The 19,442-nt window shown below is 36.0% G+C and overlaps 1 protein-coding gene across 1 annotated transcript in view; it reads right to left on the bottom strand.

Annotated features, from left to right (window-relative positions):
• The window catches only part of LOC141292045 (transmembrane protein 132C), a 190,801-nt gene that overhangs the window by 52,527 nt on the left and 118,832 nt on the right, over positions 1-19,442 (bottom strand). Inside the window, exons 4-5 of the mRNA XM_073824015.1 lie at positions 10,164-10,307; positions 6,295-6,351 (exon numbers count right to left, since the gene is read on the bottom strand). Coding sequence (XP_073680116.1) covers positions 6,295-6,351; positions 10,164-10,307 — 201 coding nt within the window. The remainder of the gene's footprint in view (positions 1-6,294; positions 6,352-10,163; positions 10,308-19,442) is intronic.

Raw genomic sequence — 19,442 nt, 5'->3', positions numbered from 1 at the left:
ATATAAACTCGGAATTGTGAGAGAAAAAAGTCAGAATTGCGAGATTCTTTTTACGAGCTAAACATGGAATTGTGAGATACAAACTTGGAATGGCGAGACGTGAACTCGGAATTGCGAGAAAAAAAGTCAGAATTAAAATGGCAGGAAAAAATCATAGTTGTGAGATACAAACTCGGAATTGCAAGAAAAAAAGTCAGAATTGCGAGATTAACTCAGAATTGTGAGAAAAAAGCCAGAATTGTGAGACACAAACTCAATTAGGAGAACTGCAAGAAAAAAATCAGAATTGCGAGATATAAACTCTGAATGGCGAGATATAAACTCGGAATTGCGAGAGAAAAAAAGTCAGAATTGTGAGATATAAACTTGGAATGGCGAGATATAAACTCGGAATTGCGAGGAAAACAGTCAGAATTGTGAGGAAAAAAGTCAGAATTGGCAGATATAAACTTGGAACGGCAAGAAAAAAAATAGAGTTGTGAGATACAAGCTCAGACTTGGAATGGTGAGATATAAACTCGGAATTGCGAGAGAAAAGAAGTCAGAATTGTGAGATATAAATTTGGAATGGTGAGATATAAACTCACAGCAAGAACTGGAACAGCAAGAAAAAAAAATAGAGTTGTCAGATACAAGCTCAGAAGTGCGAGATATAAACACGGAATTGTGAGTAAAAAAGTCAGAATTTCAAGATACAAACTCGCAATTGCGAGAAAAAAGGAATGGCAAGACAAAAATTTGAGTTGTCAGATACAAGCTCGGAAGTGCGAGATACAAACTCTGAATTACAAAATATAAACTCGGAATTATGAGCTAAACATGGAATTGTGAGATACAAACTTGGAATGGTGAGACAAACTCGGAATTGCGAGAAAAAAGTCAGAATTGGAATGGCGGGGAAAAAATCATAGCTGTGAGATACAAACTCGGAATTGCGAGGAAAAAAATCAGAATTGCGAGATTAACTCGGAATTGTGAGAAAAAAGCCAGAATTGTGAGATACAAACTCAATTGTGAGAACTGCAAGAAAAAAAATTAGAATTGAATGGCAAGGGAAAAAGTCAGAATTGCAAGATATTCGGACAGCGGGGATTAGATTGAGCCATTTTAGAAAAAAAAAGTTAATTGCAAGTTTTTATCTGACAATTCTGAATTTTTTTCTCAGAGATACAAAACTTGGAATGGCGAGAAAAAATTTGAGTTGCGAGACACAAACTCGGAATTGCAAGAAATAAAGTTGTGAGTTTATATTCCGCTATTCTGACTTCATAACTTACAATTCTGAGTTTGTATCTCTGAGAAAAAAAAGTCTTGTAAGATAGAATTGTAAGATAAAATAATAATTGACTCTTTTTTTTTATAGTGGCATAAACCGCCTTGCATATTAAATAGAGAAGTTTTACAGTTGAAACTTGTAATAATAATTTTAAACATTACTGTTTTTACTGTCAAACAAATGAACCTTTGGTGAGTATAAGAGGGAGACATTTCATAAACATTAAAAAAATCTTACCAACCCCAAACTTTTAAACATTAGAGTATAAGTAGAATAATTTCATATGTATCTCTGCAGCTGCCAGGCAACTGCCGCTGAGATTAATGGGACTGCTAACGTATAGCCTTCTTCCACAGCTTTTATAAGACAAAAACAAAGGAGAAATCATTAAAAGTTGTGCAGGAACAGACATTAAAACAGGCCTGACCTGTCAACTACACTTTGATGCAAGCGTAGTACATCCGACAAGGAAAGAAAGAGAGCGAGAGCGTCAGTCTGTTCACCTGAGACTCCACCTCTCCATCGATCCAGTGGCAGGCTGAGAGAAGAAAGGACAAACTCAAAACAAAAGACAAGATGGCTCAATCTAATCCCCGCTGTGGCGCTCCAATGAAAAGAATAAATAAGTTGATGAAAGAGTATCGTGTTCGTTTTTATGCTGGGAATCATCCCTGGCTCTCCGCGCCACTGACGGTATGGGGGATTATAGCGTGCCCCATTGAGCAGAGTCCCAACCCCAGGATTAGACGGCTTGCTGTGCCGCTTCAAGCACCTCAATAAGTGGCGTTCCCACTGCTAAATCAATACCAGCACAAAACAGCGAGCAACGTGGCCAGACACGGCACTCAAGGCCCAATTACAGCCTCTTTACCCATGGAAACATGAGCTAGCGAACTCAACTTCTGCACCAAAAGCGGTACTTTGAGTTAAGAAACAAAATTCGACACGTTCTTCACTGGCAAAGATGCCCTTTTATAAAGACATTTGGTTGAGTTTTGCCGCATCGTTCTAGCAGGGTGAGTAGAGCTTGTTACTTTCTGGATAGGGCAGGGCTGCGGATTCTGCATGAGGAATTCATTGGAAGCACATCTGCTCCTTCCAGGAGTAACTGATCCTCTCATTTCACACACCGTTTGAGAGGAATATGAAAAAGAAAAATTTCCTCCTCAGTCAAGCCGAGTGGGAGAGACAGAAGATAGTAGAAAGTAGAAAAAGAGAGAACAAAATTGTTATGTTATGAAGCTACGAGAATACTTTTTGCATGCAAAGAAAACAAAAATAACTTTGTTTAACAATTTCTTCTATTCTGTGTCAGTCTTCGCCATATGTTCACAATGTCACATAGACTATTTTATCAATGTCCTTACTAGCTTTCTGGGCATTTCTTGAATGTGGTAGTTGCGCTGCTGTCTATGCAGGGTCAGAAAGCTTAAAGGAGTTTTACAGAGGAATTTACAGATAATGTACTCACCCCCTTGTCATCCAAGATGTTCATGTCTTTCTTTCTTCAGTCGTAAATAAATTATGTTTTTTGAGGAAAACATTTTAGGATTTCTCTCCATATAATGGACTTCTGTGGTGCCCCCCGAGTTTGAACTTCCAAAATGCAGTTTAAATGCTTCAAAGGGCTCTAAATGATCCCAGAAGAGGAAGAAGGGTCTTATCTAGTGAAACGATCAGTTATTTTCTAAAAACATTTACAATTTATATACTTTTTTAATCTCTACACAGAGTACACACAGAGACAAGGTGAGCATTTAAAGTTAAAAAGTATATAAATTGTATTTTTTTTAGTGGTGGGCATAGATAATTTTTTTTAATCTAGATTAATCTCACTGTAATCTTGGAATTAATCTAGATTAATCTAGATTAAAATGGCTAATTTAAATTCTGCCGAAGGCATTCAGAATATGTGTGCTACCCAAATAATGACTAAAAGTAAGTCTTTGAGAACGGGTTTCTCAAGCCAGGAGGCGCATTAGACCAGGGGCTCATCTCCTGGTTCCAAAATGCATCACAAGCTGCTTGACAATTGCATTCACAACACAATTAACTATACAAACTTGTGTAGCCAACTATTCCTACACTGCATGTACTTCTGCGTAAAAGGCTGCGCAACGTGCGCGTTGCAGTTAAATACACAGACGCGCACGGGCATGGATATCTGCGTGCATAGTTAAACTGCGTTGCTTTTAGAAGCGTCAATTCAGTTGTTGCATATAGTTTAATGTCTTTATTTTGGGATTATCAAAGTAAATTATAACTCAAATTTGAGATTTTACTGGGGCACAGCAGATTTTCACTGGGGCACGTGCCCCAGTAAAAAGGGTCTAGCAACGCCCCTGCCCTGAAGCGAACCCATTGGCTTCATAGCTGCATCCATGTTAGCACGTCTCGTTTGATGTGGTAATTTCCCAGTAGGCATTCACACAGGTTCGAAGACTCGTTCTCGCCCCCTACAGTGCAATTCGGCTAGGTATACATCCACGCTAAAATATCAAAGTGAAAGTCATCATAGCTTGCGTAGTATAGACCCAGCTCCCAACCCAACTTTGAGAATAGATTAACGGCGATATTTTTTTTATCGCCCGATAAGAGTCTCACGTTAACGCAGCACGTTAACACCAATAACGGCCCACCACCAATTTTTTTTTTTAAATAACCAATTGTTTTGCTAGACAAGACCCTTCTTTCCTTGACTGTGATGGTTTAGAGCCATTTGAAGCTGCATTTTGGAAGTTCAAACTCGGGGGCACCATAGAAGTCCATTATATGGAGAGAAATCCTGAAATGTTTTCATCAAAAAACATAATTTCCTTACGACTGAAGAAAGAAAGACATGAACATCTTGAATGACAAGGTGGTGAATACATTATCTGTAATTTTTTGTTCTAAAAGTGAACTACTCCTTTAAGGATTTCATCAAAAATATCTTAATTTGTGTTCCGAAGATGAACAGGTCTTACAGGTTTGAAACGGGATGATGGTGGGTAATTAATGACTGAATATTCCTTTCTGGGTGAACTACTGTATACCTTGAAGTCTGAAGAAGATATAAAAAAAAGGTTAATAAAGGATGATTTCAAAATTACAGATACATACACAGCACTGGGGTCTCTGGAACTCCAAACATAAGAAATATGCAAATCATCGACAGAAGATGAAGGTTAAATAAAGGAAGACGAAGGCAAGTGCAGTCATAACAGCTCAGATCTGTGGCTTCTCTGCTTTGATTTGACATTGTACACATTCAAACATTGCAGTGCTGCTTTGCCTGACAGAGACATCTTGAGGACTTGTAATATTCCCTGAAGAAACTGACATCATTTCTTTCTTCTGCTTTCTTCATTTTCAGCTTCAGATGACTATCAACTTCACATCTTTATCTGAGACACGCTCCAGTATAATTGCTCTCATATGAGTCATCAGAGGCTCTGGTAGTTTGTCATGCCTGGCACCGCAAGTGTTCGAATGCAAAATGGCTAATTCTACCATTTGTCCTGTAGCGCTTTAATTAAGCAGCCCAAAATACTGGTTTACCACCGCTTCAATTATCACCTACACAGTGACTGATTGCAACTTCATACAAATGGACTAAATCATAACAAGAACTTTAAATTCTAATTAAACTGGAGAACAGTGGAGTAATTTTAAACTTATTTGGCGTCAGCCCAAAACTAATACTGATATTTCTCATTTGTAAATCGCTTTGAATAAAAGCGTCTGCTAAACAAATAAATGTAAAACACCTTTAAAGGTGAAGTTCACTTCCAGAACAAAAATTTACAGATAATGTACTCACCCCCTTGTCGTCCAAGATGTTCATGTTTATTCTTTATTTCTTCAGTCGTAAAGAAATTATGTTTTTTGAGAAGAACATTTCAGGATTTCTCTCCATATAGTGGATTTCTATGGTGCCCGGGAGTTTGAACTTCCAAAATGCAGTTTAAATGCAGCTTCAAAGAGCTCTAAATGATTCCAGCTAAGAAAGAAGGGTCTTATCTAGCGAAACAATCTGTTATTTTCTAAAAAAAATTTTTTTTACAATTTCTATACTTTTTAACCTCTAACGCTCATCTTGTCTAGCTCTGTGATGTGCATGCATACTCGGTGTACTCCGGTTCAATACACTTAGTGTAGGTTGATAAAATCCCATCTCATTTTCTCCTCCAACTTCAAAAAAAAAAATCACCCAACATCGCTGTTTTACCTTTTTGTAAGTGCGTCTGACCTTCTTTGCACATTAACTTTGTAAACACTGGGTCGGTACTTCTGCAGCGATGTAGGATGATTATAAAGTTGGAGCATTTGAGGTTATTGTTTTTTTTTTTTTGTTTTGTTTTTTTAAATAACCAATCATTTTGATAGATAAAGACATTTTCCTCATCTGGGATCATTTAGAGCCCTTTGAAGCTGAATTTAAACTGCATTTTGGACGTTCAAACTCGCGGGCACCATAGAAGTCCACTATATGGAGAACATTCCTGAAATGTTTTCCTCAAGAAACCTAATTTCCTTACGACTGAAGAAAGACTTGAACATCTTGGATGACAAATTATCTGTAAATTTTTGTTCTGGAAGTGAACTACTCCTTTAATAGAAAGACAAATTTAAAAAAGTAAAAACTCAGACAACTCACACTAAGTTATCGACAATTTGTTACTTCAGATTCAAACTTGAAGATTTGAAATAGCCTGAAAACATGATCTGCAAGAGTTTTTAGTGAGTAAAACCATTTAAAATCAGCCACTTGTTAGGTTAAATTTCAGTTAGATAGCATCGTACAAGATAGCTGCTTACTGTATATAGTAGACAACAAGGCAGTTCACTTGGTATTGAAGCAGAGCTACTTACTTCACAACTTTGTAGAGGAAACATTAGTTCAGGCACACATTGTTATAAAGAAAAATTATAAAATCAACCTTTGTCAGAGTGGAAAAGGGTATAACATGTAAGAACTCATTAGTCGTGCAGTGAAGACAACGAGAAATCAAAGAGAATGTATAATAACTCATTACCAATCTGCCCCCTGTGGACTGGAGCTAGCACCTCTCTCACCAATCATTTCCTGACCTCTAAAGAAAAAGAACAGATGAGAAACAACCATCGGAAAAAGCAAGCTCACCTCTGGTAAGCCAGTAAGTTTTGTAAGGGTTTGAAACTCAGGGAGCATAACTTTACCCATAAGCTCTTAAGAAAAGCTGCCGGTTTTAAAGGAATATACGTTTTTCTTCCAAGAAGCCAGTTTTATTTCAATTTTGGTGGGTGTCTTTTCAGATTTCCAGCGGTCGAAAGGAGTTCGGTAAGTGCTTTTGAAGCGGTTGTAAACTACAGCTCCCTTGTGCACGAATCATAAAACTTTAAAAGCCCCTGTAAACCCAAAATGTAATTTTTTCAGTTGCCCGGGACAAAAATTACAATTAGGTAAAGCATGTCAGAGTAACAAGAATATCTTCTTGAAACACCCACGCATTAGGTGGAAAAGGAATTTCAATGAGCGAGCATAATCAAATAACTGTACGTTATTGCAATATGATTTATATAAAACTCTACAGGCGAGGAAAGAAAATTCTGTTAATGTTCATCATTTTTCTCTTTAGGCCGAAAATGAGTGCATGAAAGCTCAGGGCTCTGTCGATACCGCTTACCACCCCACACTGTGTGGCCATTATATGAACTGACACATTTGAAAGTAATGTATTTGCAGACTGATAGAGAAAAAAGCAAAGCGAGAGACGATTCAGACTTAAATCAGACTTAAATAACAGAGATGTTTTATAACCCTGTCACATTTGGGCACTGAAAACGGAGTTTCTTTTTTATAATCAGGGCTTGGAATGGGGCGTGTTTGCGAGATTCATTTGCATATGCAAATGGCACAAAAGAGCGATGCTGGAGGAGGTGAGGGACCTATAAGGGCTGAGAGCACAGCTGTCAGTCAATGATTTTCTAATCTCTCTGCGCGGAGAAACGCAGAGTGAGTATAATATAATAATTTTCAGCCAGAAAATGCAATCTAACACCACTTTCGAAAGGAAAAAAACTGGCTAAACCAAGTATATGAATAAAAAAATGGTTTGCATTATAGAAACAGAGAAGAAAACACCAAACACACTAAACGATGTAGATTTAATATCAGTGCCAGCCGGGGGAAGAATAAATATAAAACTGTTCTATCATATATTAATTTATTTTTTGCATCTCTATTTTCTATCTCAATTAAAAAGACAGCAAGGGACTAAACCTAAAATGTTCCCAGCAGGCACCAGACTTCAATGTAACGTCAGGTTGATGCTGTATAGTGGTTGAGAATGAAAATTGGGATGACTTCAGTGTTTGATGTCAATTTGACTTAATGCTAGATTTTGGTTACACAATGTAAAAACAACAGTTGGACATCAAAATAACACTGACATAAAACATTGAATTAACATTGAATTTTGGTCACCCGACATCGCAACCGAAATTCAACCAAATATCAATGTCTTACGATGTTGTGTGCCTGCTGGGTCAGTTCACCTAAAAATAAAAAAAATCTGTCATAACTGACTGCCACTCATATTTTTAAAGAAACCTGAGAGATTTCTGTCCTTCCATTGAAAGTCCTAGCTAAACTTGCATGAAGTTTATAAAACAAATCCATATGAATTGATGGGTTTAATTCAAATCTTCTGAAAAGATGTGATCACTTTATATGATGAATAGATTTCATTTAGGCTTTTATTAACATATAAAAATTGATCAACACACACGCATACAGTACATCAAATATAGTCAATGCAAGCTGAAATGTACTTTCATGAAGCACAAAAATACCCTGTTGGTTCTTATATGTGAACTACATACTTTTGAGCTTCCATTTATCATATTTGCTTACATGCTCAATGTATGTGTTATTCATAAATATAAATATAAACATGAAAAAAAGCCTAAACTAAATCTGTTCATCACATAATGCATTGGTTTTGATGACAGTAACTGATGACAGAATTTACATTTTTGGGTGAACTATCCTTTCAAGCAGAAAGGATATACAAGTGACTCAGATGAATCACATGAATACAAAAAACACAGACAGATTCATGGAATTCAGTCATAAAAAAGGAATTTACTGAATGTCACGGAATTTGCCAAATTTTAGATGAATAAATCAAAAGTGGGTCAGTACACTTAAATCAAATGTAATATGGACTAGTGCCTGTGAATATTAAGCTGCAAAAATATAATTTAAAAATAAATCCTACATGTATGCATGTCTCTGTGTGAATTAATGTTGCAGATGCGTGGTTTTATTTAAAACACACATACTGAAGCGCGCATGACGCTTGCGGTGTTTTCAACCTTTACCTCTATATATGAGTACATGAACACATAAACTATCTCTAGAACTGCTATGAGAGTCACTTCATGAGCATTTTACCATTTCTTTTGAGAAAAAACTATTGTCATATCATATGCAAACAGAAAAATAAAGGTCTTCACAGCAACCTTTCAAAATAAAAGTTTGGTTTAACTTGAAGAAAATGTGACAGAAATACTACTACGACTACTACTACTACTACTACTAAATAAAATAGTACTACAAAAGTATTTTTAAGGAATATTTAGCAGAAAAATTATTTACCAGAATTTATTTACCAGAAAAACAAAAATACACAACACATTATTTGTGAAAAAGAAATAAAAAGAAAAACGTAAATAGAAATAATAATAAATTATATGTGATGTGATTTGGGAAACCCCTTCTGATGTTGTGGTGGGACTTTTTTTTTTTTTTTAGAAAATTCTAAAAATAGGTTGAATGTACATTTTTTTAGGTCAAAATTAGGTTTTCTTTAAATTATTATGTTATAACATCTTGTCTATCATCTCTTAAAATATCCTGGAAAAATGCACTTGTTTAGTGCAGAAAAAAAGCGATTTATTGCAGCAAGCAGAAATGACTGCATCTTTCTCTTAAGAACGCGCTGCGGATGTGCTTTCTCTGAACACCACAAAAACAGTTCACCTATCAAGATGAACCACGTAACATATACAGTATAATAAAGGTGCATCAATAGTGTACAAGGTACACTATTCGTTCTATCTAAACATACAAGTGGTGATCAAAAGTTCAGAGACTACACCCATGATAAATAACGGAAAACAGACATTAGTCTGTTTGTGTAATGATGCTGTATAGCGCTCCTGATTTGACAGACAAAAACCTGTCTCACTTTAAACCCGTTTTTCTCAAAATTCCATTCCTGAAAATCATTGCTATCAGCCAAGCTAAGATAGTCATAACTTACGTTCAAGCTATGGACAAAATAAAAACAGTTTTGGAAAGCTTTCATATGGTATCAAAAAAGGTAAAATTTTACCATGTGTTGGGTTTTTCTAAATTGCATTAATAAAAATAAATAAAATGTATTTCAAAAGACCTTAAACATGAAGTTAAAGCAGTTAAATTGTGTATGTTTCATGATTTTGAAAAAATTTGGGAAAAAATAAAATGGATTTCACTTCCTAGCACTTCATATTATGGTGCAGAGCTCTGAAAAAACTTGCTGTCAATACCAGAGGGTCTGTAGAAGAAGAGTCATTAGGCAGAGATGCTTATATTTGAGGGCTAAAGGCCAAAGGGCTGTATTGTGCAGGTCACTGTATATGTGAATCTTTGTTGGCTGAAACTTTACAAAGAGAAGAGAATTGTGAGCAAGTGAGAAAAAACTTTGCAGTTTGCAGTGTTTTTGCCTTAAGCTTCGATTTTAAACTTTGAACTTCTAGGTCAGGCAACCAGCAGCCTTCTGATGATAATGCCTTTGATACCAGGAGACTCAAGATCCAGAATTCCCCTTTGTTAATAAAAGCGTTAATAGTACAGACAGGTTGAAAAGTTACTGACCTTTTTCCGAAGCTGGCTTCCTTCCTGCGACAGTGCAGAGTGACCACTCTGTGTCCCTCGCTCCTGACGTCTTGACTAACCGTCCACTGAACCGGGTTGCTGGCTCTTGCTCCCAGAAAGGCCACACCATCCTTCAACTTGACCCTGTTGGAAACATCAAAAATTACTATACAGTATGTATTTTTTAATTAATTAGAGGAAAATTGAAGAACATCATTAAAACCTTTTTATTGAAAAAACATATTGCATTTTCCAAGACACTTTTGAATACTGGATGATTAACAAAAAGTGTTTCTTGTTCTTGAACAGATTGCAGTTGTTTGCCTCATGCATTATACAGACAAGCAGAGACTATCCAACAGCTCATGTAATACATTGTAGGATACGGATGTTCTTGTATAACTTCAAAACCAGTTTAAGAATTATTTTGAGGTCATTTTGTTCTGCTTTCTTCACATATAATCATAACTGTGCGTGTTACAAAAGAACTCGGTTTGGAATATTTTTTAAAGTCTATTAAATTGATTAACACTGACACATGAATAACGACTTTAAAGAGACAGATCACCCCCCAAAATTTCTGTCATTATTTATTCACTCTTATGGAACACAAAAGGTGAAATTTTGAATAATTTACTTGTCGCCCGCAATTACAATGAATGGCGACTGGAGATTTCAAAATTCAAAAAGGACACAAAAGCACCATAATTGGAGTCCATACACATTGTGAGCTACATTCAAAATCATCTGAAGTAATTTGACAGCTTTGTTTGACTACAGATCGAAATTATTGTGATATTCACTGACAATCTTTACCTCCAATGGACCGTTATCCACTACTAAGGGACTGAGTCGAACAAATCACTGTGAACCAAATCAACCGAATTACTAAGATGATCAAACTTTAACATTCTATTCATAAAACAGACACTGCAAAATGTAAACATTTTTGTTCTTCTTTTAATACAAACCTTACATATGAATTCACAAGACTGTATAATAGAATACAAGACCTATGGACCACTTTTATCATACTGTGCTAGGGCTGTCACGATTCCTAGATTCAATTCGAGTACTTTTAAAGATTTGTAAAAAATCATCGATTACATCTTGCCTGTGTTGAAATACGGAAAGTGCCACATTCCACAAACGAGAATCCATGAAATGCATTATCAGAACGTTTTTCAAGGCTGCATGATACATTAACCCATTTTAAAATCATAATAAAGCATAATGCTATTGTGAATTCACAAACACAATGATTCAACTAAATAAATATATGCAATGCCTTTTTAAAGCCAGAGAAAATGCTGCTCCACCAGAAATGTTGAATCATTTATACGTGTGGAGCGTCTCAAACTCCATCTCTGCATCTTGCTATGAGTTTGGGTTTATTATAACATTCATCTGGGGATGCAACATGTGCCATTTCATCAGATTTGTAAGGTAAATCATTTATAAACCTATGTAAACACAGCAGAATACATCAACATCACTGTTCATGGTCAAAAGTGACCGAACACCTGAACTTTTTTATTTTCAGTAAAATCAATGTAATATATTTTTGTTCCATAATATTTTTTCTTTTTTTTATTTTGTATCTTGAGAGAATTTCATGGTGCTAACTCATATTTATGCAATAATTATGATATTTTTTCCCCCATTGAAAATAATACAAAAATGTTTTTCTAAGATTTTTATATTACTTTTCAATTATGCAGTATTTCATGTTAAAAAAGAAACAATGCCTTTAAATTCCAATTTTTGAAGTCAGATTAGTGCCATCTGGTCAGAGTAAAAAAAACATTCCATGGTTTAGCCACTGGATTCCTATCTTGCTCTATATAAAAGGCTTAGAAATTATTATTGTTTTTAGACATAATGACTTATTTTTATGAAGTTGTGGATTTGGATATACATTTAGACATTCTCAAAGACAACTTTTTGTATAGGTTCAGATTTTTTTTTTGCTGTTTTAAAGTTTGGTTTCAAATGTCAGTTTTTGCATTAATTTACTACAGTCACATAACATCAAAATTCCAACAAAAATGTAACAAATGAACAGGAATGCTTTATCAGAACTTAATCAATCAGATTTTGACCTCTTATTTGAGTCTACTGGCTCAGTTTTGCCATATTGTTACAGCCACACCAGTTCATTTGTGTGTGTATAATAGTGTGTTGTGTGTGTGTGTGTGTGTGTGTGTGTGTGTGTGTGTGTGTGTGTGTGTGTGTGTCTGTTTTGTACTCTTGATGTTTTAGTGTGTAACTTCTTCCTTGGTGTCCGTGTTTTTACTGCATTTTTGACCGATTTATTGATTTCATTTCTTGCATCAATGGCAGTCAATTTTGACTGGGGACAACAAAAATGTGACTATTTTTTATGACCATTTAGCTTTTTTGAATCAAGTACATGGTTTTTATTTTTATTTTTGTGGTCACATAGTGACTGACATAAATGTCATAGAGTTTTGTACCATTCTGCAGTTTTTTCCCGGTCTAAAATAACCAAACAATACCAGACGTCCCCAAAATTTTTTATAATAATCCGATTACTCGATTAAACATCAGAATAATCATATGTAATACCAAAATAAACGTTTTTGTCTACATGGTGCTATTTTGTCATTTTGAAGCAATCCCAGTCATGATTTGTTATATTAAAGAGACTGGTCAGGATGTTCTTTAAAATATCTTCTTATGTGCTCCAAGAAATAGTCATACAGGTTTGAAACGACATGAGAGTGAGTACAAAAATGAAATGGCACAGTGCACCCTTGTGCAGGTCCCACGTTGTTCTAAACATCCAATACCTGCACTGAGCCAATCAAAGACTGGATGCTGAAGACGGGCTGCAGTGCAATTCAAATGCGGAAAATAATGGAATTGATGTTATCACTAAGACCCAGACCAAATGCAATTAGAAACAGTCCTGACGATTGCTTTTTTCTCTTTTCATATCTTGTTTTGCTTTGTTTTTTTCCCCCTTCTTTTTTTTCTACATTCACATCTAGAATAAACGAACTAACGGCACATAAAGCCAAGTGTTGCAATAAAATATTAACCCAAACACAATTCAGGACACATACCATGTGATATAAAAGCTCCACTGGTGGCAACAAAATTGCCTGCATAGAAAAATGCTAAGAATGCACTTGGAGGATAGTTTGAATAAACAACATGAGGGAAAAAAACTCAAATTCCCTCAGGAAAAGAACAAAATTTAAAAGGGAAAAATTAAACCACTTTATTGCTTTCCTCATTCCTTTTAAAGCACACTTTAATATCAGTTTGCAGTCATGTGGTTTTTTTTTTTATAAATGTGACTCATGTTTTTTTATCTACCAATCAAGGATATCACACCTATTTTAAATAATAATAATAAAAAAAAACTTACAAAAAATGTGATGCCTTTAGCTTGATATTTAAAGGTCACTCTGTGCCTCAACTGGCAGTGCCCACTTTTAGAAATACACCACTTCTGAAACATTTCGTTTGTAGTCTGTTTGTAGTGTTGAATACTGTGCATAACTGAATGCTACCTTGAACACATTAAAACTAGCGTGAGAGTCTGAAGCACATGTACCTTCCATATTCTCAGTAGCTTTTCATATATTCCAGCTGCTAACATATCTATAACAGAACATTTATAAATGCTCTGGTGACCCTGGATCATTCAGGTTGCTTATATTGTGAGGCAATTTTATCACTGTAGGTTTATTCTGAACATCATGCACTGTTTGGTTCGTATCTACTTGCTTACAACTGCTACACACTCTTAAATACAGAAACACACAAATATGCATTTAGATAAGCAATGTTATTAATAGACTTTTTGTTTTTAAATTTAAAGAGATCTTGGTACGAAGGATAAAACGCTGCTTCTAGGAAAAAACTTGCTTCACTTTGGTTGGAATACATTAAAATTCACTATGAAGTGCACATTACTGACACAGCCAATCAGATTTTTAATAGAAGAATTGAAAAAAGTCCTGCCTTACAAAATAAGAGAGCCAATAGACATTTAAACACATGCTTCAGCAGATTCTCTACTCTTCAATTTTTAAATAAATGCTGTTCTTTTGACATTTTACATTCAGTTTCATAAATATTTAAACAGTTTTCACGAAAACATTAAATGTTTTTGATTGTGATAATAAAAAGAAATGTTTTTGAGTGCCAAATCAGAATATTAGAATGATTTCTGAAGAATATGATGACAATGAAGACCAGATTAATGGCTGCTGAAAATGTAGCTTTGCCATAGCAGGAATAAATTATTTTTTAAAACATTAAAAACTGGAAAATTTTAAATTGTAATAATATTTCACAATATTACTGTTCTCACCATACTTTTAATCAAATAAACGCAGTTTTGGAAAGTCTTTCTCCATTCAAGTAGATAAAAGCTGTTCTATCAAAACCAGAAATGGACTCATTTGGCCGCTGAACGGCCATTTTAAAAAAATGTCCCTTCCCTTTTAGAGTTTAAAAATGGCAGTTGGAATTCATCCAGTGATTTAATTCATATACTTATAGCCGTGTCTGGTTAAACTGGATTGCAGGTGGTTAATGAATAAGACGCAGGTGTTTGTTCTGAAATTTTATGCAGAAGAGACTGTTTAGTCAATTCGCCCCCTTTGTGTCCTATCTGATCTGTTCATGTAATACTTGGCATTTACATAATGAAGATGATTTTGCTCTCAGTTTAACTGTTTTCTGATTGATCAAAATAAAAATCCAATATACTCAGCGCAGAGACACAAGTCTCTAATAGTTCATGTAAAAATCTACAAAAAGTGCAGTTGCAAGCAGCATGAGAAGGCGTTGAGGGTTAATTAGGGAATGGAAGATTTAAATGAGATTGGTTTGGCTAATATGATTTCTGGAGAGCAATAAAGGCTGCAAAGCAATTTAAAGAGAGATGTTCTTCCCCTCACATCAGCACGTGGGTGCCAGCTCATTAATTCTAGAACAACCTGAGTATCAATTAAAGTAGTATTTACCAATGTGATAGGAGTGTCAGCGATCGCAAGACGGCTGGAGAGGCAGGAAGCGGAGGACGGAGGGAGATGGATTGTAATATCAGACAGAGGAGATCTGTCGAAATCCTGACAGCCCGTCAACCCTGTGGCAGTTCTCCAAAATAACATGAGTAAATTCCCCCGATTCTCTGACATTATAAAAGTGAGGGATGCACACGCTCGGATGATTCCGGTATTCGTCACAAATCACATTCCGTGACAGTTGTCGGAGCGAGCGCTGTGTGTTTCTCCTGTGTACAGGCTGCACACAACTGGCCTCAACTCCCCTAGCAGTGATCTATACCGACCCGTGATCTATACCGACCCGGCTGAATTAAATCAAAGAATTGTTAAAGCGTAATCGTTTTATCCTCCATGTTGTCCACTGAGAACAATGAATGAATATCTTGCTAGTGGAAAGAGAGAGAGAGGTCAACACATAAGGGATAAATGTACAGTCAGTGTGTCATTAACACTAAATAAATTGATTTGAATTGAAATTATTATAATTGTTCATGCTGAAAAGACAACAGAGTCCAACAAGAGCTGAAGCTATCACAGCGTAATTTTATTGGTTTATATACAAAATTAAACAGTAATTTCCAGTCATTCATAGTCAGTGCATTAGTTGTTGCCATTTTTAAGTGTTTTTTTCTGCAAGTTGCACTATTATGCCAGTAGGTGGCAACAAGTGACTATCATTATGAGTGAGTGATTGAAATGATTCAGCTGATTTAAAACACTGTAAGTGACACAATAGGCTCACTGGAAATATGTCCCTCTATATACAGTCGTGGCCAAAAGTTTTGAGAATTACATAAATATTGGAAATTGGAAAAGTTGCTGCTTAAGTTTTTATAATTTACAATTTGCATATACTCCAGAATGTTATGAAGAGTGATCAGATGAATTGCATAGTCCTTCTTTGCCATGAAAATGAACTTAAATCCCGAAAAAAACTTTCCACTGCATTGTTAAGAAGGCTTCAGGGCATCCAAGAAAGTCCAGCAAGTGCCAGGATCGTCTCCTAAAGAGGATTCAGCTGCGGGATCGGAGTGACACCGGTGCAGAGCTTGCTCAAGAATGGCAGCAGGCAGGTGTGAGCGCATCTGCACGCACAGTGAGGCCAAGACTTTTGGAAGATGGCCTGGTGTAAAGAAGGGCAGCAAAGAAGCCACTTCTCTCCAAAAAAAAAATCAGGGACAGATTGATCTTCTGCAAAAAGTATGGCGAATGGACTGCTGAGGACTGGGGCAAAGTCATATTCTCCGATGAAGCCTCTTTCCGATTTGGGGCATCTGGAAAAAGGCTTGTCCGGAGAAGAAAAGGTGAGCGCTACCATCAATCCTGTGTCATGCCAACAGTAAAGCATCCTGAGACCATTCATGTGTGGGGTTGCTTATCATCCAAGGGAGTGGGCTCACTCACAATTTTTCCCAAAAACACAGCCATGAATAAAGAATGGTCCCAAAACACCCTCCAACAGCAACTTCTTCCAACAATCCAACAACAGTTTGGTGAAGAACAATGCATTTTCAACAATGCGATGGAGCACTGTGCCATTAGGCAAAAGTGATAACTAAGTGGCTCGGGGACCAAAACGTTGAAATTTTGGGCCCATGGCATGGAAACTCCCCAGATCTTAATCCCATTGAGAACTTGTGTTCAATCCTCAAGAGGCGGGTGGACAAACAAAAACCCACTAATTCTGACAAACTCCAAGAAGTGATTATGAAAGAATGGGTTGCTATCAGTCAGGATTTGGCCCAGAAGTTGACTGAGAGCATGCCCAGTTGAATTGAAGAGGTCCTGAAAAAGAAGGGCCAACACTGCAAATACTGACTCTTTGCATAAATGTCATGTTATTGTTGATAAAAGCCACATCACAGAAACAACTGAAACAAAGATCTAAAAGCAGTTGAGCAGCAAACTTTGTGAAAACTAATATTTGAGTCATTCTCAAAACTTTTGGCCACGACTGTACATTTTTGTAAAACTAAAATAAAAATGCAGCTATATGTACAAATCACTGCAGTTTACAGTTAAAAATGAACACTGGAGGCAGTTAAACTGCAGAATGTTATGACTTCAAAACAATTTTAACATCATGCACATTTTGAAAATGGATGCTTTTGAATGCTGTTGTCACCTATACAGCTTCATATGCATGAGTTTTCTAATTTTAGTAGGTTTGCTTGGCAGCTCACGCAATACGGCTTTGCACTTGAATTATGCAGAGCTCCAGTTCACAAATGCTTATTTATTCAGTAATAAATTAGGCTAGTCCAAGTGACCAACTTTATGAATGAGTCATTGAATCATTCATTCAACCAATGTGTTCAAAAATAGACTCATTCAGGAACTAAACAAGTTATGTCTTCATTAATAAGTCACTGAACAATTCACTCAAACGATTTGTTCCAAAACCAATGAATCACTTACCAGGGGTGTAAACTTTTGAACAGAATGAAGATGTGCACATTTTTATTATTTTGCCTAAATATATTTTTTTCTTTTTCATTAAGTACTGCCCTTAAGAAGCTACAGAAGATACTTACATGTTTCCTAAAAGACAAAATAAGTCAAATTTACCCTGACCTTCAAATTCAAAATGTTTTCACCCCTCTGCTCTTACTGCTTGTGTTTCCTTCTGGAGCATTAGCGAGTGTTTGAAACTTCTGTAACAGTTGCATATGCATCCCTTAATTGTCCTTAGTGTGAAAAGTTGGATCTCAAAATCATACAATCATTGTTGGAAAGGGTTCAAATACACAGAAATGCAAAAAAAAAAAAAAAAAAAAAAATTTTGTGGGGCTTTAAGGGTTTTTCTGAAGAACAGCGGGCAGTTTAACTGTTCGGGACAAAAAAGGGGCTCATGAACAACTATCACTGAATTAAAAAAAAAAATTCAGGTAACAACAGAATCAAGTGTATGTAAACTTTTGAACAGGGTCATATTTATTAAATCAACTATTATTTTCTCTTGTGGATTATATGCAAATGTCTTTTATGTGAAATATTTTATTCACGTCAGTTCTAAATAAGAAATAACATGCATTTTGTATGATCCCTCTTATTTTGGTCAAATAATTAACATTTGCATATTCTGCACGGTGTATTTAAACTTTTGACCTCAACTGTATATTTAGTACCCGACAATATAATAGTATCAAAATGTATTATTCTCCTCCCATCTTGTATTTATTCCCTTTAGGGGTTCCATAATACACGTCATTTCCTTTCCGAACAAGTTATCTGGATTCGGTGGGTTGCAGGAGGGAGAAGGAATCACGATGCTGGCTCAACATTGTGATGTCTGTCAGCCATCGATGATGGACAATGCCATCGTCTATCGGTCCCTAATAAGAATGCAACCAGAGATGCAACGTAATAATATCTCAGTATACATTTCTCTGTATTGATTTACTCCTGCACTAGGGGTCTCGCTGGGCTGAGTCAATAGTGAGCTTTTTGGCAAAACGCTCATTCCTAAAGCTGCGCTATGAAAACAACACGTGCATTACAGTAGGAAGACGGATGAAGAGAGACGGCACTAAACACTGACTCAGATTCACCACCTGCACGAGTCTCTTCACCCCCTGAGCTGCGTATAAACCCCCTGTGTGTGAGAGGAATCATTTATGATACATTACACAGACACAAACATACACACACACATTTGTTCCAGGCCAGCAAAGATAGCCTGGGGTGACAATTACTCCAACACCACCAAATCGGCATTTAATTGCTATAAAAGGCCGTTTTAGCAAACAGTGTGTTAAGTAGTTCACAAAGGACCTGGAGAGAGAGTGGGAAATAAATGGAGGTGAGGGGAGAGGAAGACGGGATAATTAATCAAATTAAATTCATAGAAATGCTCTAGTGTTATTTGGCAGAAGATTGTATAGAATAGGCATATAGGCGTACTACTTTTTACTATTTAAAAGCAAGCAACTGTGCTGTCAGAATTGATTCAATGAATGCCAATTGTACAAAAACAAAGCATAACTGATTTTTTTTTAAAAAGTGTAAATGAGCAAATAGACATCGTTGTGTGACCAAATTCACAATCTAACCCAGTCCTTGGTTAACAATCTACTAAAAAACTACCCTTTTCTTCTAAAAGTTCATCTTTAATTGGCGTTTTGCTGCAGTGTTAATGACAGGATGCTGAGGACTGATATGACGCATAAGTAAATTAACGTAGCCTGCAACAGGGAAGGAAATTAAAAAGGAGCCTATATAAAGATCTCCA

The sequence above is a fragment of the Garra rufa genome, chromosome 19 (genome assembly GCF_049309525.1).
Source record: "Garra rufa chromosome 19, GarRuf1.0, whole genome shotgun sequence".
Lineage (NCBI taxonomy): Eukaryota > Metazoa > Chordata > Actinopteri > Cypriniformes > Cyprinidae > Garra > Garra rufa.
This window is presented reverse-complemented; position numbering and strand designations above follow the sequence as displayed.